The sequence below is a fragment of the Muntiacus reevesi genome, chromosome 4 (assembly GCF_963930625.1).
Source record: "Muntiacus reevesi chromosome 4, mMunRee1.1, whole genome shotgun sequence".
Lineage (NCBI taxonomy): Eukaryota > Metazoa > Chordata > Mammalia > Artiodactyla > Cervidae > Muntiacus > Muntiacus reevesi.
The window spans coordinates 163,974,519-164,002,359 of record NC_089252.1 but is presented as its reverse complement, the minus strand read 5'-3'; the positions used below and the strand labels follow the sequence as shown (position 1 = coordinate 164,002,359).

The window sequence follows — 27,841 nt, the reverse complement described above, 5'->3', positions numbered from 1 at the left end:
ACCAGTACACCTTCAAAACCTTATCTCCTCCAAGTTTTACAACTTTCTCATCAGTCCCTCCTAGGGACTGGCTCAAAGAGGAAGGGTTGAAGGCAGAAGCAGTCTTGGTCCTCTTCGTGTTCATTAAATACTATCAGCACTTAAGTGGCCGACTGTTATTTGTTGGCTGTGTGATTCCAGGGCTCCTCCCCAGTAAGGGAGCGTGACAGTGTGGACCCTGTTGTGCTTAGACAAATATAAATCCCATTTTTAAAGGATTAGGAGAACTCTGTGGGATACCGTCTAGTCCATTTAAAATGACAAAAGGGAAAATGATTTTATGATTTTAGCCATGTTTAGCCAACTTTTAGGAAAAAGTTGGAAGAAGAGATAAGTAAAATACTTATGCTGGTTACAGTGCTTGACTGTGGCCAATGGTTTAATTTGGAATTACACTAACATTGACAAAATGCTGTAAATGTATTTAAAATAAATGAAAATGTCCTTGTTCTGTTTACCCATTGCTACCTAATAAACCACCCCAAGACTTAGAGACTTAAAACCACACTTTTTTTTTAAGTCAAGCTCATAGAAACAGAGGGTAGAAAGTAGTTGCTAGGGGCTGGGATGGGGAAATCGGGAGAGGTTGGTACTTCTCCAAGCTTTTAATGGTACAAACACTTTCAATTACAAGATGAATAAGGTCTGAGTACCTGACGTATAACATGGTCACCAGAGCTGATAACACTGTATTATATAATTGAAATTTGCTAAGACAAGAGAGCTTAAATGGTTCTCCTCCCCCTCAAAAAAAAAAAAAAGATATCTATGGGAGGTAAGGGATGGATTAACTTGAGTGGGGGTGAGGGGTGAAGGTGGGGAAAATCCCTTCACAGAGTACAAGAATATCAAATCATCACATTGTTTACTTTACCTTGCAGTTTTATTAGTCAATTATACCTCAGTAAAGCTGGAAAAGATCCAGCCCTTTATTATATCTCACAGTTCTGTGGCTGGCCTGGGCGGTTCTTCTAGAGGTCTTACTTGGGGCCTTCTCATGAGTTTGCAGCTGGGCTGGCGCTCCTGAGTGGTCTCCTTCTACATGTTTCTTTAGCCCATGCTTTCAACTCAGCATAGAAGAGGCACTTTGTAGAACAGCCAGATATTATGATAGCACTATCCCAGACGCTGGGATATAGTCATGAATAAGACGAATGAGGGCCAGACCCTCATGAAGCTTACATTCTTAAACTCCGGCATTGCAGAAAATAAGTAAGTAAACAAATATAAAGTGAGGTAAGTGATTGGGAGGCCACTTTGGAGTGGTCAGAAAAGCCCTTTTTGAAGTGACACTTGATGATCTGGGTGGGGGGAAGCATTTGCTAGTGCAAATGTCCAAGGCTTGGAAGAACTTGGAGATTTAAAGGAAAGCCATAAAAGGCTCCTGTGCTTAGGGAGTAGTGAGTGAGAAGAGTGAGTGGATTAGGTCCCAAAGGTAGTCAGCGGTCAGGTCATTAAGAGTCCTGAATGCCTTGGGAAGGACTTTGGATTTCATCTTGGGTCATGGGAAGAAAAGAGGTTTAAAGTCATACATTGTATTGATTTCCTTGTTCAGAAGAATAGTCCACTCTCACCTTAGAGCAGGGTTTTGTTAAGAGTCAGGGATGAAAACACGGTAATGAAATAGTTTATTGCATTAGGTGATAGAGGTTTAGACAAGAGTAGGGTAATTCAGAGAAGTCAGTAGATTATTCATATATTTTGAAGGAATTTCCAATAAACACTGCTGATGGATTGTGCTTGGAGGATGAAGAGAAAGGAGAAAACACTAAAGTCTCCCAACTGTCTCTTTTGAGTGGCAGAGTGAATGAAGTAAAATTCACTGAGGAGGAGCCGTCTGGTGGAATAACAGATTTCTTTATTCGGGGAGAAGGCAGGAAAGAAAATTTTAAATTCTATTTGAACATTTTAAATTATATTATGCCCACTTAATAATTTGTAATTGAACTGTTAGTACATGACTTAAGGTTCACCCAAATCTGCAAGAATAAGCCATGTTATAACAAAGTGCCATGCTACCTGGGAAACTAGAATTAATGACATGTATTTAAAGTATAAGTTCTTAAAGTGAGTTAGTGTTTCTGTTAGGATAATTGCTACCATCGATTGAGGGGGTTTTTATTTGTTTGAACCGTATGAGATTGCAGATATTGGTAATTTTGAACTTGAAAATGGCAATGCCATACAGCTTGTCTCTGTATTCTGGCCATAGAACTATTTGTTTACATATGAATGAATGAATATTCACAAAAACCCTTCAGGTAGACTTTCTATTAACTTATGCTTGACAAAATGGAAGTTCTGAAAAAAGTTAAATAACCTGCCGAAAGTCTGCTAACAAGTAGATGGGCAAGAATCAAAACAAGGTCTTGCTGACAAAGCATCTGAACTCTTGGTCACAAGGTTATACCACCCCTATTTCCAGCCAGAATCATTCTGCCTTCCTCTCAATGTAAAAATCTTCAGATCCAAAAGACAGATATACAGGAGTGCTTGGTCTGATGGGATGAAGAATTGCTGACTGTCTTCCTCCTACAGAGAGCCAAGTTCAAGTGGAACTTACAAGTCAGGATTGCATTTTAGAAGTAAATACAGTGAACAAAGAGAAATCAGAGTGAGTTAATACTATTAAAGGTTGCTCAGAAATTCCCATTAAATTCATTTTTTCAAGAAATTTCTAGCTTCTCTTCTACATTTACCACTGAAAACCCTCTACTATACAAATACATTAAATAGAAAACAAGTGATTCTAACCTCAGAGAAAATACAATGCAACCGGCTGAAACATGTCACCAGTCAACAAGCTGTGACCACTTTTAGCGAATGCCTTATAGCATGTTTAATACCATACTTAATATCATACTCGGGCATTTCTATACCCTGAAAAGTGGTACTACCAGTGAGTGCGAGTCAGTATGGAAATAAGTAAAATACATCATCAATCATAGAGACTTTAGACTTTTCCCTCTTAACATAGTTTCTAGATTTCAGTAAAATGAAGAAACTCTTCATATATGTATTCTCACCCTGTCTGTGAATCAATTAGGAACACTATAAGGACAGAATAGCAGAGTCTGCTTGATCAGTTAGTAATTAGCTGTTTAAATCAAAGGTTAAAAAAAGTTTACACGACTGAAAAGCTTTCTGTCCACCCTTGGGAAGAATATTTCCCACGCAGCTCTTGCATTGTGAATGTCAATGAGAGCCTAAAGTCCTTGGTAATGAGCAGTAGAAATAGTCATCTAATGAAATCATACTCCTGCTAATATAAAATTGAATTTTCAGTTTAATAATGAAATGAATCTGTTCTTCAGTGATGTATAGATTAGGGGCTGAGTATAATAGCTAGTCCCCAAATTGGTCCTGGAAATAAGGGCGGTACTTATTAATCTCTAAGTTCTCAGCCAGCTTTGATAGTAGTTTAATGAGTACCAAAACCTAAAACTTCCCGGGTGGCTCAGTGGTAAAGAATCTGCCTGCTATTGCAGGAGATGCAGGAGACATGGGTTTGATCCCTAGGTGGGGAAGATCTCCTAATGGGGAAAATGGAAACCCACTTCAGTATTTCTTGCCTGGATAATCCCATGGACAGAGGAGCCTGGCAGGCTACAGTTCCTGGGGTCACAAAAAGTCAGACATGACTCAGCAACTGAGCATGCATGGACTGAATCCTTACTGCTTCCACATACCACGCTGTGTGCTTAAGCAATACCTTTTCATTTAAATCTAACGACCCTCTGGGATGGGTTATACTTTTGTTTTGATTAAGGCTTAGAGATGTTAAGTAACTTCCCAAGGTCTGAAACTAATGGGAGAGAAGAGGCAACACGGACAAGAAGGCAGATGGGAAAGAGACCCCCGAGCCCCCTTCAGAGCCTCGCCTCTCCTAGCCCAGAGCCAGGGCACCGCCTGGAAGCCGAGCAGAGCTGAGGCGGTCCTCTTGTCATTCTGCAGGCTGCATACTCATCAGCAGTCAGCCTACTGTCCCATCATTTTTCCAGTTTCAAGTGTTGCCTGCCTTTATCTTAAGAATCTTTTCAAATTCTCCTGTTTAACCATCTCTTGGGAATAACCCCTCATCTGACAGCCCGGGACACTCATGAGCACCATTTTGCTCCCTTTTCTGTCACTAGATTAGAAAGCAGAAGACTAGTAATCTTGGATGTGTGACAGTGCAGAAGGCTCAGACACTTTCTGGGGCGATGCTGATGACAGCCAGGAGGAAAATGCTTAGTCCAAAGAAAACAGTATTGTTGAAATCAGTGTACAACCAGGCACTGAGCCAGGGTAGCAGAGGGATGCACTGCCCATGACAGAATGCTAAGACGTGTCTCATCACCAGCAGAGACTGTCAGAGCTGGAAGAGAACTTGGAGAACAAGTTCTACCTAGCCTTCCACATAGCAGAGGAGGCCCTGAAAGGAGATCTGGCTTTCTCCAGGTCAAACAGCCGGTTAGTGGCTTAGCCAGAACCAGAAATCAGATGTCCTGAGTTTAATTCTGTCTCCACTGCGCAGCACAGGCAAGTCTGGCTTGGGAGCTCTTTCTTTGGTGCTGGATTCTTCTCTGATTCTCCCTCATGTCAGTTGAAGGGAGGATCCAGTTCCTGAGTTCTTAGAAGCCCAAATCCAATAGCTCAGCAGGGATGCCAAAGTGAAGGTTTTCGTTTACTGCCATAAGATATATAGTAAGACATTTTAAAAATAATTGGAAGAGCCATAACTGCTTATAGACAGTTTCTCTTTCATAGAAACTCTACAAGTCTGCTCTCATTAGCCCCGGGTTCGTTTAGGAGTGGCAGAATGCATTTAGCTTTGTTGAAGCAAGTCCAAGCTTCTTTCCCCATGATAAATGAGGAACTGACCTTTGTTACAGCTGTGTCTATGTTCTTCTGCTCCTTCTTCCATGAATACTTATATCACTAGAATTTTTACAGGTGGTGTCATCCTGTTGCCCAGTATTTATATGCCCCACAATTTATTTTTGGATATGTCAGTGGCTTCATGCCAGTCACCATTATTACACCAAAACTCATCAGGGTGCACTTTCTACATTTGCTCTTCATAGGTTTCTGTTTCTTTTATGTCTTTAGAAACTTTTTCTTTTAGAAAAATGCTAGTCTTCAGCAACACTTTATGTCATTGTATTGAACAGTTTCTTTTTTGTAGCAGATTAAAAACTTTAAAGACTTCTCTTAGAGAGGTATTGATGGAACCTTCAAATAAGATCTTTTTTGTAGAATACAGGAATAGCTGTATTTCTAATAAATATCAAGTTGACTTCCAATTAACATTTTATGCACTTATGAACATTTCACAGATTGTTTCTGTTCAACCAGTTTCAGAACTTCATGAAGAAGTTGAGTGATAGGTTGGGTAATAGGGTAACATAATGGGAGCCTTTTTTCCAATGCTGGCATGTGAATAAAGTACCTGCAAATCATAACAAGGAACAAAATAGAGAGTTTTAAAAACAAGACTTTTCACACCAGTCACATCATTAAATACATACTTACTGGCATAAGGCTGTTGAGTGTGGGAGTTGAACCCACAAGACTGCCAACATTTAGCCCTCCAATCTCCTCCATGTGTGACCTAGAAGACCTCTGATGTGTGAGCCTTTCAGCTCACTGAAGCACTTTACTTCAACAAAGAAAGTGAATTGCATTAATAATGTATCAGTTATCAAAGCATCAAATAAGGAAGCGAGGACTGTCCTTAGCGCAGTGTGAGCTGAGGCTCCTGCCTCTCGTTTTCACAGGCCACGCACAGTGGGGAGTGGAAATGAGTCAAGCTGGGTTGAGTGAAGCTTAGCCCCCCACTAGGACCAAGTCGAGGGAAGAGGAGGGTTTGTCCCCATGGCCTCAGTGAAAGTACAGTTGACCCTTGAGCAACATGGGTTTGAACTGCGTGGATCCACTTGGGCTTGGATTTTTTTCAGTAAGTATACATAAATATAGGTGTAGAACACTGTACATAAGACTTGTATTCAAGTGGATAGCCTATCCTTACATAGGCATAAGGTGATGTTTAATATAAAATTGATAATGTGTTAGTTTTCATATTACTGTTTCTAACTTTGCTTTCAAAGAATTACATACCATACAATATGCTTCTCTTTCTTGTAATTGGAGAAACTGTATCAGCCTATCACCACAGGTGTTTTTTTTTAAGTAACAATGTTTCCAATACTATATTATGAATGTGACTGTAATACTGTGTGCCATAAACATTTTATTATGATTCATTCATTATTGTATAAGCCAGGTTACCATGAAGCGATCATATTGCCGCTGCTTTCTTACCAATGCATGAACCATTATGCCTGTACATAAATATAAATTTCTCTTTCACTTTATCTTTTCATTTCTTTTGCCTATTGATTGTAATATGTGTAACATCTACAGTGCTTTGTATCATATAAGACAATATTAATGTAGATACTTACTGATAGACAGTTCATCTTTTAAAGACAACATTATCTTCCTGTATCAATAAATATGATTTTCTTAATAATATTTTCTCTAGCTGACTTAATTGTAAGAATGCAGTATATGATACATATAACATACAAAATATGTATATTAATAAGCTTTATGTTATCAGAATGGCTTCTGGTCAAAAATAGGCTATTTGTTAACTTTGGGTGGAGTCAAAAGTTATATATGGATTTTCAACCACGTGGGCTGTGGCACCCCTAGCTACAACACTGTGCAAGGGTCAGCTACTATAGGAAAAAACCAGGGAAGAGACAAAGGTAAGAAAATCTTTAGCTAGACTCTTGGACGGCTTCACGCATTGCTTCGCAGCCCTGGACGCACATTAGCATCACCTAGAGAGTTTAGTGCCCAGGCGCCACCCCAGACAAACTGAACAGTTACGGCATTTCTGTAGGTGAGACCTGGGTATCACATGTAAGAAGGATAACACTAGGGACAAAGAGAGGAGACAGTGGCCAACTAAACAGCGCGTTATCTGCCTAAGGGGCTAGCTGCTTCTGAGCCCTGGCCAACTATTGTCATGTAGGCATGTGACACTGTTGTTGCCATTGTCCTGATTTTTAAGTGTGCATAACTATTTTTGAGACATTGATTTATGTGACCCATGCTACAACATGGATGAACCTTGGAAACATCATGCTGAGTGAAAGAAACCAGACACAAAGGCCATATGTTGTGTGATTCTGTTTGTACGAAATGTCCAGAACAGGCAAATCCACAGAGACAGAAAGTAGATTAGAGGTTGCCGGGTGCTGGGGTGTGACAGCTCTATGGGTAACTTTTGGGAGTGATGAAAATGTTCTGCAATTAGATAGGGGTGGTGGTTGCACAGCACTGTGAAATGTATTAAAAGCCACCGAGGGAATTCCCTGGTGGTCCAGTGGTTAGGACTCTGTGCTTCCAATGCAAGCGGCCCGAGGGCGATCCCGCATGCCACGTGGTGCAACCAAAACGGAAAAAAAAATTAATAATAATAATAAAGTCTTGGCAGTTCCCTGGTAGTCCGGTTATTAGGAATCAATACTTTCACTACTGTAGGCCTGGGTCAAAAAAATAAAGTCTTTAAAAGTAAAAAAGCCACTGAATTGCACCCTTTAAAATGTTTAAAATGGTGAATTTGATGCTATATGAATTTTACTTCAAAAAAAGTGAGGAAGAAATTAGGTCACGTGCACCAACTCGTAGCGGGACAACCAAAGCCCTAACCAGAGTGGAACCTATGGTATAAAACCACAAGGAGGAAAAACAGGATTGACACTGGCCTGGTAAAAGTTTTTAAAGCAAACCTTTAGGTCACAACACAGGCCTTCCCATCCTTGTATGTCTGTCTCCATCCAAAGTAATAACAAAGCTATGCCTGCTGCACCCTTTTCATCTTAAATTATAAAAGCAACCTGGGTTTTGTTTTGTTCTTTCCTTTAAAGGTGCTAATGCAAAGCTAGACCGCTAAGAGCATTTGGCTTTGCCGGCCTATAAATAGAAGTGGGAACCCCTGAGGTGCAGAACAAGCTGGCTGATGAAACAATGCTCTCTACTGTTTCTTTCTTACTGTTTTGTTATTGAATGTAAGAGAAGGGTAAATGAAACAACAGAAAAGAAAACCCTAATAGCTGTATTCATCGTTCCTCCTTTTTCAGTTGTTTTTCATTCCCAATGGCTGGGTTAATAACAGCCAATTATATTGTCTCCTCCAGTAGGGTTTCTTACTTTCAGTTACTCACATGCTAAAATCATTACCAGTTCTGTGAAATAGATGCTGGTTGCAATAAAGACAGTGAGTGAGAAACAGTTCTTCCCAGAGAGCCTTGATGATTCACTGGTCTCCTCTGGCCTAGGATTGTACTTCAAGTGGCAATAGTTCTTAGACAACCCCCACCCCCAAATCCTACCTTACCCCAGTAAGGTAACTATTTTATCAAAGTAAAATATTATTAAAAACAAACATTAGAATTTCCCATTGTCACTTAATCTTCTAAATATTGGGCTGTGTTGTAGTTTTGCACAAAAATAAAAAATGAGTGGATTAGAGTCAGACTTTTTCTTACCTGAATTCTTCTCTGTAGTTGTTCCTAATATACTCAGCTAAAGTCTTGCTGTATTGCAGGCAGCTCTTGAGGATGTAAAACTGCTGGTACAACAAAACCGCTCTGCCGGGACTTAGAAGCTGAAGTGAAGCCGAAAGGCCCTTCACCACTTGTTTCACAATACTGGCCACAAAAGTAATCTAGACAAGGGAAACACAGTTACACGCATGCTGCATGCCCCCTGCAAGGGCACCTGTTTAGCTGGAATCTCAATTAGAAATCTAGGGTGAAGTCCTCGCCACCCTGACAGCGATGCCCTTGCATTGCCCTATTTCTTACCGAATTAGTACTAAGAGATCACCAGACAATAGACTGACTGGGTTTGCCAGCTGCCCCCCCCCGACAAACTGGATCAGAACAAGACCTGCCTGTCAAAGGAGTTTGACTCCAAAGCAGAAGGAGAACTTTGGAAGCCTAAATTTAGGCTACTGTAAATAACAGAAAGGAATACTATTGCCCTTTCAGGCTCTAACCAGAAGGTCATTCTGGATGCTCATTAAATCAGCGCTGACAAAATTTGCCTTTCCTATTCATGTGGCTACTGACCCTTCCTAAGTAAGGCAGGTGATCTGAAGTTTCCCCAGCCCAGATCCATTTACACATATTGACTAAATATTATGTCAGGCAAATGCAGATTGAGATCAGAGAGTCTGGAGCGGGGAAACAAAGCAATGCCCATTTGGGAATTAAATTTTTAATTTCTTTAGCATCTTGCTGTAATCAAGAAAGAGAATCAGCCAGAGCTGACTGGCATGCAGGTATATTTAATGATTCCACAAGTTTCCCTGCTTGCAAATTTCTCTCAAATGGTCTGTTTCTACCCACACTCTTTAGAAATAGGTTACTGAAGTTTTCAACACTGTCAGTGGACCTTTTGCCATGTTTCATCCTGACATGCTTTATGGTCACAGGCTGGCCACATACTCAGTTTGTTTGGTGAACCAACCCTAGAGGTTGATAAGAAAACTTTCCTGTCCTTCAGAGTTCTTAGGACCCCAAATTTCACACAGTAGTTTAGATAATGAGGCCTGCAGACACCCCACATAAAAAGTAAGGGTCTTGCATTGTGCGCATATAAGCTACCGTTGCTGGGAGTGACTGTAACTTTACAACACTCTTTGAAGTCGGCCTGAGACTGGTTAGAGTCTATGTCTGCTAAAGGACCCAGGTTCCTGGCTCAATCTCTGTATAAGGCAGTTGGCTGTAACTGACAAGTGTACCCTCTGACTGCAGTCCGGTTTTTATAGATATATGTCACAGAGATCTGGCAACTGGATTCCCTAAGACAGACTCAACATCAAAATAGTTCAAAGCAGGAAACCGCTGATGGTTAAAAGAAGCATGTTCACGTATGGAAAGAGAACATAATACCACATGTCAGTCCTCCATTAGCAATAAAAATTTAGTTGGCATTACTACCTTTTGAAAACATTTCCAATTAAATCTATGTTGACTACACAGACAAATACATGAATGAATAAAGGGGAAAGTAAGTTTGGGGAGATGAGAAGAGATTAATGGATAAAGCCTTTCTGAGAGTTAATTCAGCAGATATTTTATTTAACAGCTATATGTGCCTGGCACAAAACACAGAGCTCCTACCCTTATGGCCCTTGGAGTTTGGGAAGAAAGACACTGTATCAGTCATGATAGACTAGGTTATGTGATGGTAATAAATCTCACAAAATATCAATGCTTTGTTTAACACAAGGAAGGTTTATTATTTGCTAATGCTGTATGTTCCTTAAGGATCAGTAGGGGTTTCTGCTCACTGTAGTCACTGGTCCACATTCCAGGACCTAGTCCACATTCCAGGACCACATGGAATGTTACTAGTCACCCTACCAGAAGAAAGAGAAGGCAGGAAAGCACGCACTGGCTGCTAAACCTTTGGACAAGAAGTGACGTAGGTTACTTCTGCTCACATTCCCCTGGCCAGAGCCAAACAGAGACCCACCTAATTCCGAGTGGGGAGGGAAGTGTACTGCTAGTCCGTGCCTGAAAGGAGAGAAACCCAGAATATACATGGACGCTAATGGCTACCACAAGACAGAATCAAATAGTAACACCAGCAGTGTAGACTGCAACAAGTCCTATGTAGAAAAGGAAAAAGCTGCCAGGCTCTGACAATGTGTGCCCATGATGGAAGACTCTGATACAGTCGGAATGAGATTCATCACCTCCACCCCACGCAAGGAAGGGGCACTGAGGCCTGAAGGACGAGTAGGAGTTAAGTAGGTGTAAAAAGAAGAAACAAGCACTTCAGGCAGACAGACAGAGGGAATGGTAAAGACCATGTGATGGAGCTGGGAGTCCCGGGGCGGGCAGTGGGTATGAGACCCACATAGCTGGCAGAGTGAGGGGCCAGACGAGGCTGTAGGCTCAGAACACGCACAGCCTTGGAGGCCATAGTAAGAAGATTTTAGTCTTCATTTGTTATGTCTTCGTTTCTGATTACGTCATCACTTGCTTTAAATCACGTGCTCATACTTAAAGCAAGTGATGGCATAATCAGGTTTTTTATTTTGAATAGATTCCTTTGACTGTCGTCTGGTGGGAAGATAGGGCAGACCACGTAGATGCAGTTAGAGCGCCAAGGAGAGAGATGGGGATACCACAGACCAGGATGGTGGCTGCCGGGACAGAGCGGCCACAGTACTAAACGCGTTGTACTCACACTCGCCAACTCACACTCACTGTTTAAGATGAACGTGCATGTTTTTCACTTAATTATACAGCCAGTGTTTTAAAATTCTGTTTTCTACATATATCTTAGGGCATTTCATTAAATAGAAATCACATTTAAGATGTTATTTCAATATCTTAAACATCAGGCCCCAAATAGAAAAACATTTTATTTTGACTAATAAAATTATCAAATGTACATTTTCTTCTGTTTTATAACCTTGACCTGTTATAGAGAAATAGTCATTAATTAAGCACAAGAGCATCTGTTTCAGCAGTCTTGAGTGATAGTTTTGTTTCTGCTTCTAGGAGGTACTCACTATGGGAGGACAACTTTGTAGAAAGGATATTATCCAGCTAATAGCAAACTGTGTTGACTCCAATCCAAGATTTCCCTAAAAAAATGCAAGGAAATAAGCAAGTTATATTCATGAAGTTCAAACGTAGCTAAAAAGATACTCATTTTCAAATACATTTTATCCTGATTAATCAAATCTTTAAGATCAGTATTTAGGAACATAAGCTAGATGAACACGTAGGAGCAATAGTAGTCCTGTCATTTAAATCACCCAGTTTTGGAGATTATCTCTAATACAAGCATTTTAATTACAGAATATACATATCATATAACAGGGTTTCCCAGGTGGCTCAGTGGTAAAGAATTAGTCTGCCAATACAGGAGATGCAAGTTTGATCCCTGAGTTACGAGGATCCCCTGGAGAAGAAAATGGCAGCCCGCTCCAGTATTCGTGCCTGGGAAATCCCGTGGACAGAGGGCCTTGAAGGCTATCATGCATGGGGTCACAAAGGAGTCAGACATGACTTAGTGACTCCACAACAACAGTATATATCATATAATGATCATGACGTGAAAGATAATGGCACAATACACTATGTATAATAAAACCATTGTACCTGCTGAAAGACAAGAAGTATCTCATACAAAAGTGCTGTAGCTGTGTCTGTATATTCCAGGATTAGCTTCTGTAACTAGAATTTTAAATAGTAATCAATGCGTTATCATAGGCTGAGCCAGAAACTAATCATTTCTTCTGGTTCTCCTTAGGTATTTATAGAAAGAATTTATGATCAATAGGAAGTATTAGTGTGGTTAATTTTCTTGTTCTGTTTGATTCAATCATTCTCAAAAAAAGTGACTCTCATAAAATGACTACACATATAATAATGAATAAGAAAGTGGATCAGGAAAAGAAGATATGGCCTACAGAGTACTGACATGCAGAAAAACAGACACTGATGTGCATTGTCAGATCAACCATCCTGCTTCCTTTCAAGGATGTAGAAATAGACTCTCCAGGATTGAAGTAGGAGATTCTCCAGGGAATTAAGTCTTATGCCCAACTTGAAGGATAACTCCTTCTGTGGTATGGGTAAATGGGACATTTTGTTGTTGTTCTCAAGAAATTCAAACAGTTGGTGAAGCTGTCTCCTAGCCCACAGGCCACTTGGTGCATAAGGACTGTGTCTGCAGGCATGCTGCAGGCCCCACATTTTCCCTAACAGTACTCTTTCCAAGGAAGAGTTCTAGTTTGAAACCACCTGCGCTATTAGACCATGGAACCAGAATTTATATAATCTGCTCATGGCTTCACTCATAGCCCAGGTGCAAAAGACCAGCAGGTCCAAAAACGGGAAATTCAGACCTGTCTATACTGCTCACTGGATGTTTTCATGTGGAAATATCAAAGGCAAATCAAATAAACTAATCTAAAACCAAGCTCATTATTTCCCCTTTAAACCTAGTATATCTAACATTAACTCTTTATATTTTTATGAACTCAGTTTCCTTAAAATTTCTGGAATCGTTCCTCTTCACAATTACCATCTTCCTTTTTTCATTTATTTATTGAACAAACATGCATCAGACACAGGAGTCATTGGAGTCCCATACTGTACTAATTGAGAGTCACAGAGACGTGGTTACTGCCCTGGTGGAATATACAATCTAGTGGGGAACAGATATCAGCCTAATAATCACATAAATAAATGCACAGCTACAAACTGAGGCAAGGGCTGTGGAAGAAAGGCACCAGAAGTTAGGAGCACTCTAAAAAGAAAGCCTCGTGTTGTTTTGGGGTCAAGGAAGGCTTGCTTCTTGGCCCCTGTCGTCCCTCAGCTGGATGACAGCACTAGCTTCTTACCACCTCTGTCAGTCTTGTTTCCATCCTCCTCTTTTATCCCTAATCCACTCATCCCGCTGTTGAAATTGGTACGGTAGATGCTCCATATACTGTCTGTAATAATATTTGATGTTATATTTGACCAATTAATGCCTGTCTCTTCAATCTATGAGGGCAGAAGTTGTGTCTATTTTGCTTTTGATTTGCAACCTGCTGCCTAGCACACTGTTTAGCTCATAACAGACACTCAATAAATACTTATTAAATAAATGAGTGAATTTAAGAACTTTCTAAAACATAACTCTGATTGTGTGTTCAAGAACTATCAAATCATGTCCACCCTTTAAAGAAATTCTGTGTTGGCCTCCTCAAAATAAATTAATAATAACCTGATTTATTCTCTCAGAGTAAGTACATTATAGGCACTTTGATACCTCTAATGTTTTAGTAAAACTTTAAAAAAACAAGTAATGCTAAGTTTGCACTACTTAGATAGGTAAGGAAATGATAAACTAAGACAAGAACGTTAACCCTGATATATCTCTAAGACAGTGTTTTTTTACCCATTAGGCCCCTGCTGTGGAATTATATGCATACATATTTTACAGAGACAGATATAAACAGATTTATCTAATATATACAGAATACTATTTTCTCAGTATGCATACTTTAAAACATATAAAATGGATATAATATTGACGAATAGCTATCTAAGTTTTGAGGTTAGTAACAAAATATTAACTTTGATTTAATTATGTTTCTATATTCTAAGACTCATGGTCCATATAGAAGAACTCCTATATATTGTAGTTCATCTATCCCAAAATTTTCATCTCACCTCAGCATCAAAAGACATCTCAACTAAAGTTGAGTCAGCCACCAACTGGATGTCAAACACAGGACATGATTTTGGAATCTGAGGTTCACTAATTAAGATTACCAAAAGGTTAAATAGTGTTCCCCTGAAAAAAAATAAAGGCAATTAGTAAGTTCAAAAACAAAAACAGTGACACCAAGTTTGCAGGCACTGAGTGTAATTATATTGAAATGTATGAAGCACTGTGGACTGTTTAATTGAGGTATAATTAATTTATAATATTAGTTTCAGGTATACAATATAGTGATTCAAAAATTTTATAGATTATACTCCATTTGTACTTATTACACAATAGTGGCTATATTCCCTGTCTTGTACAATATATCCTTGTAGCCTGTTTATTTTATACCTAGCAGTTTGTACCTCTTAGTTCCATTGCTCTGTTTTGCCCCCGCCTTCCCTCTGCCCACTGGTTAGAGCACTTAAGTTTGTTCTTTATATCTGTGAGTCTGCTTATTTTTTGTTAGATTCACTAGTCTTATTTTTTAGATTCTACATATATTGATATCCTAGAGTTTTTTGACTCTAGAAACTGTTTGTAACAAACCATTTCAGAGGTTTATTGTTCCACTAAAGAGCACTAGCTATTAGTGAATAAAAGTAGTATTAAACTTCAGGTCTTTCAAATGCAGTGTACAGTCCCCTAACATATACTAATAACCCACTTAAATGTTACCGCATACTTGAGTAATATATCATGCTATTTGAAAATAAAAAGGCTCACACACACAAAAATCACAATTCAAAACATGCTTCCTGAGAAGCTGGGTCAATAATCCGATTTTCATATGTATAGTACAACCCCTGTAAGGTTAAAAAAAAATTTGAAGGCAGACCATTAGAAAAATCCGTTCCCTAACTGAAGACAATATCAGAGAAGCTTTGACAGAGAGGAGCAATAAAAGAATGTACATATAAGACTATATAAAAATTCTCTATATTCTTAAGCATTCCTTTCATAGTGGAATAAAGAAGAATATAAACAATTTTCAGTCATTTCAATACAGTTCAGTCGCTCAGTCGTGTCCGACTCTTTGTGACCCCATGAACCGCAGCACGCCAGGACCCCCTGTCCATCACCAACTCCCAGAGTTGACTCAAACTCATGCCCATTGAGTCGGTGATGCCATCCAGCCATCTCATCCTCTGTCGTCCCCTCCTCCTCCTGCCCCCAATCCCTCCCAGCATCAGGGTCTTTTCCAATGAGTCAGCTCTTCGCATGAGGTGGCCAAAGTACTGGAGTTTCAGCTTCAGCATCAGTCCTTCCAATGAACACCCAGGACTGATCTCCTTTAGGATGGAATGATTGGATCTCCTTGCAGTCCAAGGGACTCTCAAGAGTCTTCTTCAACAACACAGTTCAAAAGCATCAATTTTTCGGCGCTCAGCTTTCTTCACAATCCCAACTCTCACATCCATACACGACCACTGGAAAAACCATAGCTTTGACTAGACGGACCTTTGTTGGCAAAGTAATGTGTCTGCTTTTTAATATGCTGTCTAGGTTGGTCATAACTTTTCTTCCAAGGAGTAAGCGTCTTTTAATTTCATGGCTGCAATCACCATCTGCAGTGATTTTGGAGCCCAAAAAATAAAGTCTGACACTGTTTCCACTGTCTCCCCATCTATTTCCCATGAGGTGATGGGACCAGATGCCATGATCTTAGTTTTCTGAATGTTAAGCTTTAAGCCAACTTTTTCACTCTCCTCTTTCACTTTCATCAAGAGCCTTTTTAGTTCCTCTTCACTCTCTGCCATAAGCGTGGTGTCATCTGCAGATCTGAGGTTATTGATATTTCTCCCAACAATCTTGATTCCAACCTGTGCTTCTTCCAGTCCAGTATTTCTCATGATGTACTCTGCATATAAGTTAACTAAGCAGGGTGACAATATACAGCCTTGACATACTCCTTTTCCTATTTGGAACCAGTCTGTTGTTCCATGTCCAGTTCTAACCGTTGCTTCCTGACCTGCATACAGGTTTCTCAAGAGGCAGGTCAGGTGATCTGGTATTCCCATCTCTTTCAGAATTTTCCACAGTTTATTGTGATCCACACAGTCGAAGGCTTTGGCGTAGTCAATAAAGCAGAAATAGATGTTTTTCTGGAACTCTCTTGCTTTTTCGATGATCCAGCAGATATTGGCAATTTGATCTCTGGTTCCTCTGCCTTTTCTAAAACCAGCTTGAACATCTGGAAGTTCTCGGTTCACGTATTGCTGAAGCCTGGCTTGGAGAATTTTCAGCATTGCTTTACTAGCATGTGAGATGAGTGCAGTTGTGCAGTAGTTTGAGCATTCTTTGGCATTGCCTTTCTTTGGCATTGGAATGAAAACTGACCTTTTCCAGTCCTATGGCCACTGCTGAGTTCTCCAAATTTGCTGGCATATTGAGTGCAGCACTTTCACAGCATCCTCTTTCAGGATTTGAAATAGCTCAACTGGAATTCCATCACATCCACTAGCTTTGTTCATAGTGATGCTTTCTAAGGCCCACTTGACTTCACATTCCAGGATGTCTGGCTGTAGGTCAGTGATCACACCATTGTGATTATCTGGGTTGTGAAGATCTTTTTTGTACAGTTCTTCTCTGTATTCTTGTCACCTCTTCTTAATATCTTCTGCTTCTGTTAGGTCCATACCATTTCTGTCCTTTATCGAACCTATCTTTGCCTGAAATGTTCCCTTGATATCTCTAATTTTCTTGAAGAGATCTCTACTCTTTCCCATTCTGTTGTTTTCCTCTATTTCTTTGCATTGATCGCTGAGACAGGCTTTTTTAATCTCTCCTGGCTATTCTTTGGAACTCTGCATTCAGATGGGAATATCTTTCCTTTTCTCCTTTGCTTTTCACTTCTCTTCTTCTCACAGCTATTTGTAAAGCCTCCTCAGACAACCATTTTGCTTTTTTGCATTTCTTTTCCATGGGGATGGTCTTGATCCCTGTCTCCTGTACAATGTCACGACCCTCCGTCCATAGTTCATCAGGCACTCTGTCTATCAGATCTAGTCCCTTAAATCTATTTCTCACTTAGTAATATTTGAGGCTTCCTAATCTTTTTACAATCATTTAAATCATTACCATGATAAATTTACCAAAATTCTAATAAAAATGCAATTCCCCTCCTTTCACCAACTCAAAAAACAAATCTAGTTCTCATATCTGCAAAAGAAGTTAGCACATTGTCAGTTACCACATTGCTCAAAAAAAGCAGGATATGTCCTCCAGGATATTTGCTAATGTTTTATTCAAACTGTTTTAAAACAACCAGCCTATTTTCAGAAGACATTTCCAAAATCAACAAAATACTCATTTAGAAGCTTTCCTGATATTAGGTTTGAATTGACATTCCATTCACTGTAATATTTAATTATAGTCCTTTATTTTCAGCAACAGCTTCTTTTCAAACTATCATATATCCTAGGCTAAGGGGAGGAACTCTCAAATTCTGAGTCACTCACTGTGGTAAGTTGAATACATGAATTCAACCATAAGAATACTGAAAAAAAGGAAGGATTATGGCATATTTCAAGAATACAATGAAGTGGGTTGAACTAATAAAATCTCTACTTATGAAAAAAAGAGAGGAAAATGCTGAAATGAATGTTTTTTATTTGCTCAAATGGATTTAATTTTAAATCTATCCCTTCTGCAATCTATCCCTTCTGCCAACTCAATTTAAAATCCATTAAGTCAATAATGGATAAAAGAAATTTTATTCTAAAATGGTATTTCAAAAAATAAAAAAATAAAATGGTATTTCATCCTGACTTACTATAATAGATACCTTATGGTTGACATCACACCCTTAAAAATGGTACCAACATTTTGATACTTTTATTGTTTAGATTGTTATTATTTCCAATGTAAGATTTTTTAAAATGTATTACAGTATCTTAAAGTACAGACTTTGAAGGGCACACTCATGGTCTCATTAGTCATTCTGTGTTCTTTGGTAAGCAGAATTTTAATATGGCTTCCAAGATTTGCATCCTATAGTATATACACTCTATATGATCCCTTCCCTAAAGTATGGTCAGGACCTGGGAACATATTAGGCCTTCATTCTCGTCATTAAGTTATGTTAGATGAGAAAGGTGAAGAAATTTTGCAAATGTAATTAAGACCCCCAGTGAGTTGGCTTTTGAGTTAATCAAAGAGAGATTATCCTGAGTGGGCCTAAGCTAATGAGGCGAGTCCTTTAAAAGAGAGTTTAGGCCTTTTCTGAGCTCAGAGATATTCTCCTGCCAAGAAGCAAGCTGTCATGAGTTTTATAGCTATAAGGAAATTAATTCTGCTAACAACTACCCAAATGAGTTTGGAAGAGGGCCCCAAGCCTGAGACTGCAGCCCCAGCCAACCACCTTGATTATAGCCTTGTGAGACTCTGAGCTGAGGAGCCAGCTAAGCTGTGTCCAGATTTCCTGATCCACAGAAACTGTCAGATAATAAGTGTATGTTGTTTGAAGCCACTAAATTTGTGGTATTAGGTTGGTCAAAAAGTTCATTTGGGTCTTCCTGTAAGATCTATGGAAAAAGCCAAATGAACTTTTTGACCAATCCAACAATTTGTCACATGGCAATAGAAGATTATTAGTTGTATTAGACATTTACCGTGCTAGCTAATAGTACAGATAACATGATCTGACCACTATGAATATCAAAATTGACTGAAAAGTTAGTATTACAACCAGACTGTACTATAGCAATATAATATATGTACCAAAGGATGTGAGAAGAATTTCTCATATCAGGAAAGAAGCTTGATACAGTAGGGCTGATGTGCCAGAACCAAGTTAAGACAGAGCAATTAAAATGCAACACTTTACCACAGAGATTGGTAAGAATGATTTTCTCCAATTGGGATAAAGAAAAGTAGAGACCAAAAGGTGGACAAAAAGGGTAACATGATTTAGCAATAATTTCAGTGTGGGAGAAGACATAAATATCAGACATAACTTTGAATCTCTCTCTTGGATATTGGGAAAATGGCAGTATCGTCAACTACATAAAGAAGTATGCAGAAAAAAAAAGTATGCAGAGAAAATAGCAGTATATTTTCCTTGTATGCTGTAGAGCAGGGGTCAACAATCTATGGCCTGCAGGCCCAATAGACCAGAGCCTGTTTTTATAAATAAAACTTTATTGGAATACTGCTGTGCCCTTTCCTCTGGAATATTGTCTATGGCTGCTTTTGCGACAATGGCAGAGTTAAGTAGTTTCAACAGAGACTATGTAGCCTTTTGCAGAAACATTTGACCACCCTGCTGTGAAGCATAGTATGCCTACAGTCCTTGGCACATAGCAAGTTGCTTAAGATATGCTAATGACCATTATCAGTAACATTTATTTGCAAAAGTCTCTAATAAATAGCCTGGACAAAATAGTACTAAAATTTCTTATTCTTCCTTCTGGTTCAAATGTTTCAGAGTCCATGGCGCTCCTCCTTCTTCCACCTTATGATGCAAGAAATGTAGATAAACATTTGATTGAAAGGGTGGGAGGAAATTAAGATTCTAGCCAGACCATTGTCCAAGGATATAATTCATAGCCTATAAATCTCATAAAAAGGTCAAACAACTAATATGCAAACACACACTTTCTGTGGCAAAGAATGCTGTTGTCCCACACTATACATTCTCCCATTCTTCCTTTGAATAACAGCTGTCCCACTGCCATCTAGAGTTTAGTTAGGCACACAGAAGTCCAACCATAGACACATTTTGCAGCCTTTTTTGCGACTAGAAATGCTGTATGCCTAAAATTCTCACCAGGAAAAGGAAAGCAAAACTGTTATGCAGTCCATGGGGTCTCAAAGAGTGGGACACGGCTTAGTGACTAAACAACAACAACAAAAGTCTTCTATGCCTTGCTTTAAAAAGAAATTTGGAAAGCTGCTATTATATAGCACAGGAAGCTCAGATGGGTGCTCTGCGATGACCTAGAGGAGTAGGATTTGCAGCAGTGGGGCGGGGGGAGGGGAAGCAGGTGAGAGGGAAGTTCGAGAGAGGGGATGTATGTATACTTATAGCTGGTTCATGCTGTTGTACAGCAGAAACTAAACCAAATTATAAAGCAATTATACTCCAATTAGAAAAAATAAGTAAATAAAAATATATTCCTAACTAAAAAGAAGAAATTTCCCTGCCCTTCCTGATTCCCACAGGGTGTGATGAAGGCAAGAAGTTCAGCCCGCTAACCATGAGGACAAAGAAAGCATATGATAGAAGACAGTAGAACAACAAAAGGGAGGAAACCTAGGTTTTTGGCTGATCTTAGAGCAAAAAGCATGGCTCTTTACTCTGGACTAATATGTAACAAAGATGTAAATTTCTCTCTTCTTCGGGACACATATTTTGGAGTAAGTTTATTACATCTCTTACCCTCCAATATTCACTCCAAGATTGCGTGCATGCTAAGTCGCTTTGGTCGTGTCCAACTCTTTGCAACCCTATGAACTGTAGCCTGCCAGGCTCCTCTATCCATGGGGTTCTGCAGGCAAGAATACTGGAGTGGGTTGCTATGCCCTCTTCCAGGGGATCTTCCCAACCCAGGAATCAAACCTGTGTCTCCTGCAGTTTCTGCATTGCAGGCAGATTCTTTACCACTAAGCCACCGGGAAAGCCCCTTGGTCTTCTTCAGATGATGACAAAAGATAAACTTAGGATAACAAAATCTTTGTGCCCTCAATAATCAGAGAGAACTCAGTATGCACCAATTAATCTGTTCATCACAGAAGGAAGTGAGAGACAAAAGAGTTTAATATATTTACAAAGGGATCAAGCAGAGAAGTCAGAGAATTGTGAGTTCTGGAAGACACTCGAAAGAGTAGTTAGTGGGTTGCAGCTACAAGATCTCAATTTTTAAAAGGCCTTACTTCTTAGCTGCTAATATGTTCAGGCGCAATGACTCAGTTTCCGTTTCTCTGAACATCCATCCCAGAGTCTGTATAATTTCAATGCACACCCTGTAAAACAGAGGAAAAATATCACAGAAATGGCATGACTTCATTATGAGTTCAGAATTTCACAAAATCAGTAATCCTTAATAAAGTTACTTTCAGATCCCCATTTGAAAAAACATATAGGAAGGAAATTCTGTATATCAAATTGCCAACATTGGTTGCAAGCCTATTCTGTGATGGCTACATGGTAAGCATTCAAAAATACTTGTCGAATGAATAAATTAATAAGTGCATGTCAGGATTACAAGTCATTATCATATTGATTTCTGTACTTATTTTTTGCAAAGTTTTAATGATAATCACACTATTTTAAAACAAAATTTAATCATTTTAACTGTTTCAAGTAGGTAGTTTTTCAAAATTTCAAATGTGAAAATGGGGATAAGTGAAAGGTGTCTTTCCTTCATACACTGATTTTTTTTTTCCCTTTGGGAACAGCCAGTATTACTAGTTTCTAGTGTAGTTTTTGACCACACAATTAGAACAAAATAAATGCTATTTTAAAAAATCTATGTGAAGCAAACTTTGCAGCACTATTTTATCATTAAAACAGTACATATTTTGTGCAGTGCCTTCCATTTATTTAACATCCTAGGGAAAAAATATCTGATTATCCAGTTAGTACTTACACCAGCTCATCAGCCCTTTGGCTTCTATTGTGAAGTGCATTCTTATCCCTAGACTCTGGCAAGTATTCATGAAGTTTGTTCACTAGGAAATAGAAAAGGTCACTGGTCTGTGAAAGCAAGCAGGAAAGAAATGGTAATTAAATTCAGTTCAGTTCAGTCGCTCAGTCGTGTCCGACTCGTTGTGACCCCGTGGGCTGCAGCATGCCAGGCCTCCCTGAGTTATCTGTTGGCAAAACTGTCAATTCTTCCATAATAAAAATAAGAAATTATTTGTTCTTTGATTAGGCAGAAAGGGATTTACAATCTTCTCTCATTAACGCTAGCATAACCCAAATTGAAAACATACTTTTACTTACAACCAGGAAACCAGTGTCCTCCTGAACAGAGTCAGAGCTAAAACTGAGCAGGTGATGCTGGGAGATGACTTCACCATTAATACTGAAGATCATCCAGAAGTAGGTGTATAATTTAGGCAAGTCATTAAGTTACCTTGGAATAACAATGTTAAATGGGGGCCACTATATATCCGGCCTTTCCAAAGTAATATGGCTTTTGTGAGAACATGATGAAATAATGTCTAGAAAAGCACTCACTGTGAGATGTTTACTAACTCAAAAACAAATGAATGGCAGTGGGACAGCCTGTGAAGATGGTGCAGAATGGTTTTAACCCTTCTGTTAAAACAGTGGAAATGTAGATTGCCATTTCTGCCAAAATAAACACTGACTTAAGAGTGGGGGAACCAATTTTTTGTGTGTTCCTATCCAGTCTCATGAGATAATTGAGCACGCCAATACGCACTGGCCCATGAAATCAGGCAAGTTGGTACTACTGAGAAATAGGATGTAATCGCTTCTGTTTTCTGTCCCTCTGTTGTTCCTTTTCTCCCCAGAACTTTTTCATTCGCTTGTGGCAACCTAGACTCCTTGTTTAGACAGGTACACGTGTGCTCCTATTTAGTTAACGTGGCATGAGGAGAGGCTGGGATGGCAAGTGGAGAATGGGGAGGAGAAGAGGGGCAAATGGGCACCTCGGCCCACTGAGAAGTGCTGGGATTTACCCGGTGCCCTGATAAATTAGCAGAGCACGGTAGCTTTACACGCCGACTCTGGAGCCAGGCTGCACGCATGCTCAGTCGTGTCTGACTTTGCGACCCCGTGGGCTGTAGCCCCCAGGCTCCTCTGTCCATGGGATTCTCCAGGCAACAATTCTGGAGTGGGCTGCCATTTCCTCCTCTAGGAGACTGTCCCAACCCAGGGATCAAGCCCATGTCTTCTGCACTGGCAAGTGGAATCTTTACCACTTGAGCCACCTAGGAAGCCCAGTTCTGGCCATGGGTAGCTGGAGGATGTTTGGCAAATTACTTATGTATTCTGTAACTCTTCATCTCTACAATGGAATTCATAGAATCACCTCGTGAAGTCGATGCTAGGATTAAATAAGGCATTATTTGTAAAGCCTGAACAGTACTCAACATATTGTACGTGCTTAATAAATATCAGTGATTATTGTAATCGCCCACCTCTCAGTGGGTCAGGAATTTTCACATTTAAAATATCTTCCACCTACTAGCAACAACATGAAAGAATATCAAAATTATGTCAAAAGAAGCCAAACACAAACTCCAGTACAGTTCCATGTAACTGGAATTCTAGGAACAGCAAAATTAATCTATGATAGAAAATAAAATAGTTGCCCGAGGACATGGGTCAGAGGAAACTTGAGTGCCGGAGGGCACAATTTAGCCCTGAGAGGTGATAGAAATGTTCTAAATCTTGGTTGGGTGGCGTTTATACAGTTATATACATTTGCTAAAACTCTTTAAACTGTATGTTAAAACTCTTCAAACTCTTAAAATATATGTGCATTTTATTATATGTAAACTGGACCCCAGTATTTCTCCGAAGAAGATATACAAATTGCCAGTAAGCAGGGGAACAAAGGTTCAACGTCACTAACCATTAGGAAAATGTAAATCAAAACTACTAGATACACCCTAACACCCACCAGAATGACTGCTTCCAAAAATCAGTAAATAACAAGTCTTGGCAAGGAGTGGAAAAACTGGAGACTTTATGCGCTGTTGGTGAGAATGTAAAACGGTACAGCTGCTGTGCAAAACAGTACGGGAGTGCCTAAAAAAATTAACAACAGAATTACTGTATGATTTAGCAATTCTGCTTCTAACTGGGCTCCAAAAAGAATCGACAGCAGGGTCTTAAAGAGATACTTACACATCCATGTTCATAACAACATTATTGACAATACTTAAAACATGGAAGCAATCCAAGTGCTAATCAGTGGATGAATGGATAAATAAAACGTGGTATTACATGTCTGGAATATTATTCAACCTTAAAAGGAAGGAAATTAAAAAAAAAAGGAAGGAAATTCTGACATAGCGTTTAACTTCAGTGAATCTGGAAGACATCATGCCAAGTGAAATAAGCCAGTCACAAAATGATAAATGCTGTATGATTCCACTTACATGGATAATCAAACTCACAGAAGCACAAAGAAAAAGCATGGTTGCCAGGGGTTGTGGGAGGGGAAATGAGGCGTTTTGTTTATTGAGTATAGTTTCAGTTCTGTAAGATGAAAAGAGGTCTGGAGATAGATGGTGGTGATGGTTACACAACATGGATACATAACATTGAACTGCACGCTTAAAGATGGTTAAGATGGTAAATTTTATATTTTTAAAAACTGAAGAAAAAAAAACACGAATAAAAAATGAAGGGTTGGAAAAGAACATATCTAGACAACTCTTTTGGGACTTCTTTGGCAGTCCAGTATAGTATAAGTACCTTTTATTTATAAATACCACTCAAGCTCCCAATGCAGGGGACACGGGTTTAATCCCTGGTTGGGGAACTAAGATCCTGCATGCCACATGGTTTGACCAAAAAAAAAAAAAAAAGAGAGAACTCTTTCATTCATTCACTGAACATATAACTATTTAATCCAGCCATGTGGCAAGTACTATGCGAAGTAATGCAAATGACATCTTAAGCAAAACAGACTAACTGGACCTGATATCTGTACTCCTAAAGCTTTCAGTTTAGTCAGCCTATGAAAAAGTGTTTTCAAATTTTAAAAGTTTTATTGTAATAGAAGAATAAAAACTACCTAACAGAGGAAAATTATACCCCAGTGAAGTTGATTTTTAAAAGGGAAAATGATGCACAGCTGATCCTTCAACAACAAGGGGTGGAGGTTTGGGGGGAGTTAAAAGTGCTCATCCTCTTCACCATCAAAAATCTGAGTATAACTTATAGTCAACCCTGCATATCTGTGGTTCCATACTCATGGATTCAACCAAATGTGATCATGTAGTACTGTAGTATTTACTATTGAAAAAATTAACATATAAGTGGGCCAAGCAGTTCAAACTAATGTTCAAGGGTCAACTATATATATTATTATAATTATATAATATTATGTTGTTTATTATATTATTATAATAGTTATATTATTAATTATAAGAATATGGCCATTATTCATTATACTAATTTTATTATAATTTACAAATATATATATATATAATTTCCCATCCTCTTACCCAAGAACCAAAAATGAGAGCTGCCTCTAAGCTAATGATGTGGGGTATTCCTGACAGGGTCTGTCTAGCACAAGCATTTTAGATGACTAGCACTACATCATCCCTACCTGCCTCAATGCTGGGAACACGTGACAGACTATTCTCTTTAGCTACTATGCCCTCTGGTTAGGGTGACCAACCATCCCAATTTGCTTGCAATTGGTCCAGCTTCTGCACTACAAGCCCCAAGTGCCATGAACTTGCTCAGTCCCAGACACTGGAGCGGTTTGTTACCCTACTCTGGGTACACCAGGATGGTTGGTCATGAGACACGCGAAGCACTCGGAATCTAAGAAATAGCCAAGACGGTCCTGTATGGTGGGGGAAGCTGTGCCCCTCCCAACCTTGCAGTAAAATGGCAACGATGTATGAGGCCAGGAGCCGGAATCGGCCTCACCAGCCCAGCACCGGTGCTCACCTGGGCTTCTCAATGCCTTCCCCTAAAACTCAGGGACACCAAGTCAGCCTTCCAGAGTAAGTCTGTAACTTGCCGAGTGGGAGAGCTAGATTGCTTTGACTCCTCAGAAGTCACCTGTTTAAAAATTTTATTTATTTATTTATGTCTGTGCCGGGTCTTCGTTTCTGTTCTGTCTTTTCTCTGGTTGTGGCAAGCAAGGGCCACTCTCTAGTTGTGATGCTCAGGCTTCTCGTTGCTTCTCTTGCTGTGTAGCGCAGGCTCTAGGCTGTGTGGGCTCAGTGGTGGAGGCCTGCAGGCCTAGTTGCTCTGCAGTCTGTGGAATCTTCCTGGATCAGGGATCAAATCCATGTCTCCTGCATTGGCAGGTGGATTTTCTACCACTGAACCGTCAGAGAAGCCCAGGAGTCATCTTTAACAAGGTGAATGTACTTAATGTCACTGAACTGTACAGTTAAATATGGTTAAGATAGTTTTGTATTATATGACTTTTACCACAATAAAAAATTTTTAAAATCAATCAACCCGACACTTAAAAGTGTATTTAATTCTATTTTTGTTGTTGGGGAACATGCACATAAAACTTCTTGATATCTGCTTTATCTCACTGTCTTATACTTCTTGCATGCCAGAAGCTTCCCCCCACCCTCTCTCTTTCTTTCACTCTGTCAACCCAGCCCATGTGAGCTACCATCTTTTTGCTACTGCTCTCCTCTCTTGCATCTCCCTGGCTCCAGCACACACACATATACATTGATTACATCACAACATTTCAAGCATCAAGATGATTGCATTAAATTTAATCAACATTTTTTTAAAAAACAGCATCAGAATAGAAGATATTTATTTCTATTGTACTTTATGCTTGAATATGCTGCATTTGATAAACAGGTAAAACGAGTTTTAAAGATTAAAAATAAAACACCTACTTTCCAGAAAAGTCTTTTCAGAATGAAGTTTTTCTGGGCTGCTACTTTAAGTTCCGTGATTAGACAAAGTATCCTCCTCAACGTGTTGTCTTTAAGAAAAAGTTCAGATTTAAGCTGACCAAAGTGCTTAATTTTCTCCTCAGATCTACAGAAAGAAAATGTGCCATGGGAGAAAAATGATAAGAAACAGCAGTTGAGGAATATCAACAATTATTGACAGGTATGTAAAACTTTGTTACTAATGGAATTTTTTTCTTTAGTTCCCTGAGGCATTTTATTTGCATGTATGTATTACATCCCTAAAAAAAGAATTCAAGGATTTTTCCCTCCTGTGTGTTTTCATCTTGCTTATTCATGGTCTGTGATGCCAGCTGAGGTTGTCGGTACAGTGAAACCAAACTGATGTGACAGGAGCAGGTTATTCTGCCATTTTTCCACATCTTTGAGTTGCACATCAAATCTGAAGCTGATCACTCCACACTTATTTAGCCTGTCTGTGAGGTTCCCAACAATCTTCCCAGCCCTGTGATCATTGATTATTTAAAATTTGCCAATGTAACCATGCTTCATCATGGAAGATGGCGTTTGAGCACAGCCTAATAAGAATTTGGCGTTTGCCTCTCTTTGGGGCGTTGCTGATACTCTTGAAAGCATTAACCAGGATATTCATGGTGCCACCATCATGGCGGCATGGGAAGATGGCGGAAAGAGGACTAATGGAATATTAATATAGTTTTGCACTTCTAACTTAATTACTTATCAGTAATGAAAACTGCTCTTTGCAGCCCTCCAGGCTCCTCTGTCCATGGAATTTTCCAGGCGAGAATACTGGAGTAGGTCACCATTTCATCCTGCAGGAGATCTTGACCCAGGGAATGAACTCACATCGCCTACATCTCCTGCAGTGCAGGCAGATTCTTTAGTGCTGAACCACTGGGGAAGCCCCTAAATTGAACTGTTTATTACTCTCCAAACACATTTC

General features: G+C 39.4%; 2 protein-coding genes and 1 pseudogene across 3 annotated transcripts in view; 1 reads left to right on the top strand and 2 right to left on the bottom strand.

Annotated features, from left to right (window-relative positions):
• The window catches only part of XPOT (exportin for tRNA), a 163,616-nt gene that overhangs the window by 24,997 nt on the left and 110,778 nt on the right, over positions 1 to 27,841 (top strand). For both annotated transcript variants that reach the window (XM_065934714.1, XM_065934713.1), the window contains one exon: positions 27,003 to 27,079. The gene's annotated coding sequence lies outside the window, so the exon portion shown is untranslated. The remainder of the gene's footprint in view (positions 1 to 27,002; positions 27,080 to 27,841) is intronic.
• C4H12orf56 (chromosome 4 C12orf56 homolog) overlaps positions 4,268 to 27,841 on the bottom strand; it is an 86,389-nt gene continuing 62,815 nt past the window's right edge. Inside the window, exons 6-13 of the mRNA XM_065935094.1 lie at positions 26,860 to 27,004; positions 21,915 to 22,021; positions 21,199 to 21,288; positions 14,286 to 14,409; positions 12,222 to 12,296; positions 11,627 to 11,701; positions 8,583 to 8,761; positions 4,268 to 5,470 (exon numbers count right to left, since the gene is read on the bottom strand). Of these exons, the coding sequence (XP_065791166.1) occupies positions 5,341 to 5,470; positions 8,583 to 8,761; positions 11,627 to 11,701; positions 12,222 to 12,296; positions 14,286 to 14,409; positions 21,199 to 21,288; positions 21,915 to 22,021; positions 26,860 to 27,004 (925 nt within the window). The 3' untranslated portion in view covers positions 4,268 to 5,340. The remainder of the gene's footprint in view (positions 5,471 to 8,582; positions 8,762 to 11,626; positions 11,702 to 12,221; positions 12,297 to 14,285; positions 14,410 to 21,198; positions 21,289 to 21,914; positions 22,022 to 26,859; positions 27,005 to 27,841) is intronic.
• LOC136166380 (small ribosomal subunit protein uS8-like) lies at positions 27,172 to 27,529 on the bottom strand (annotated as a pseudogene).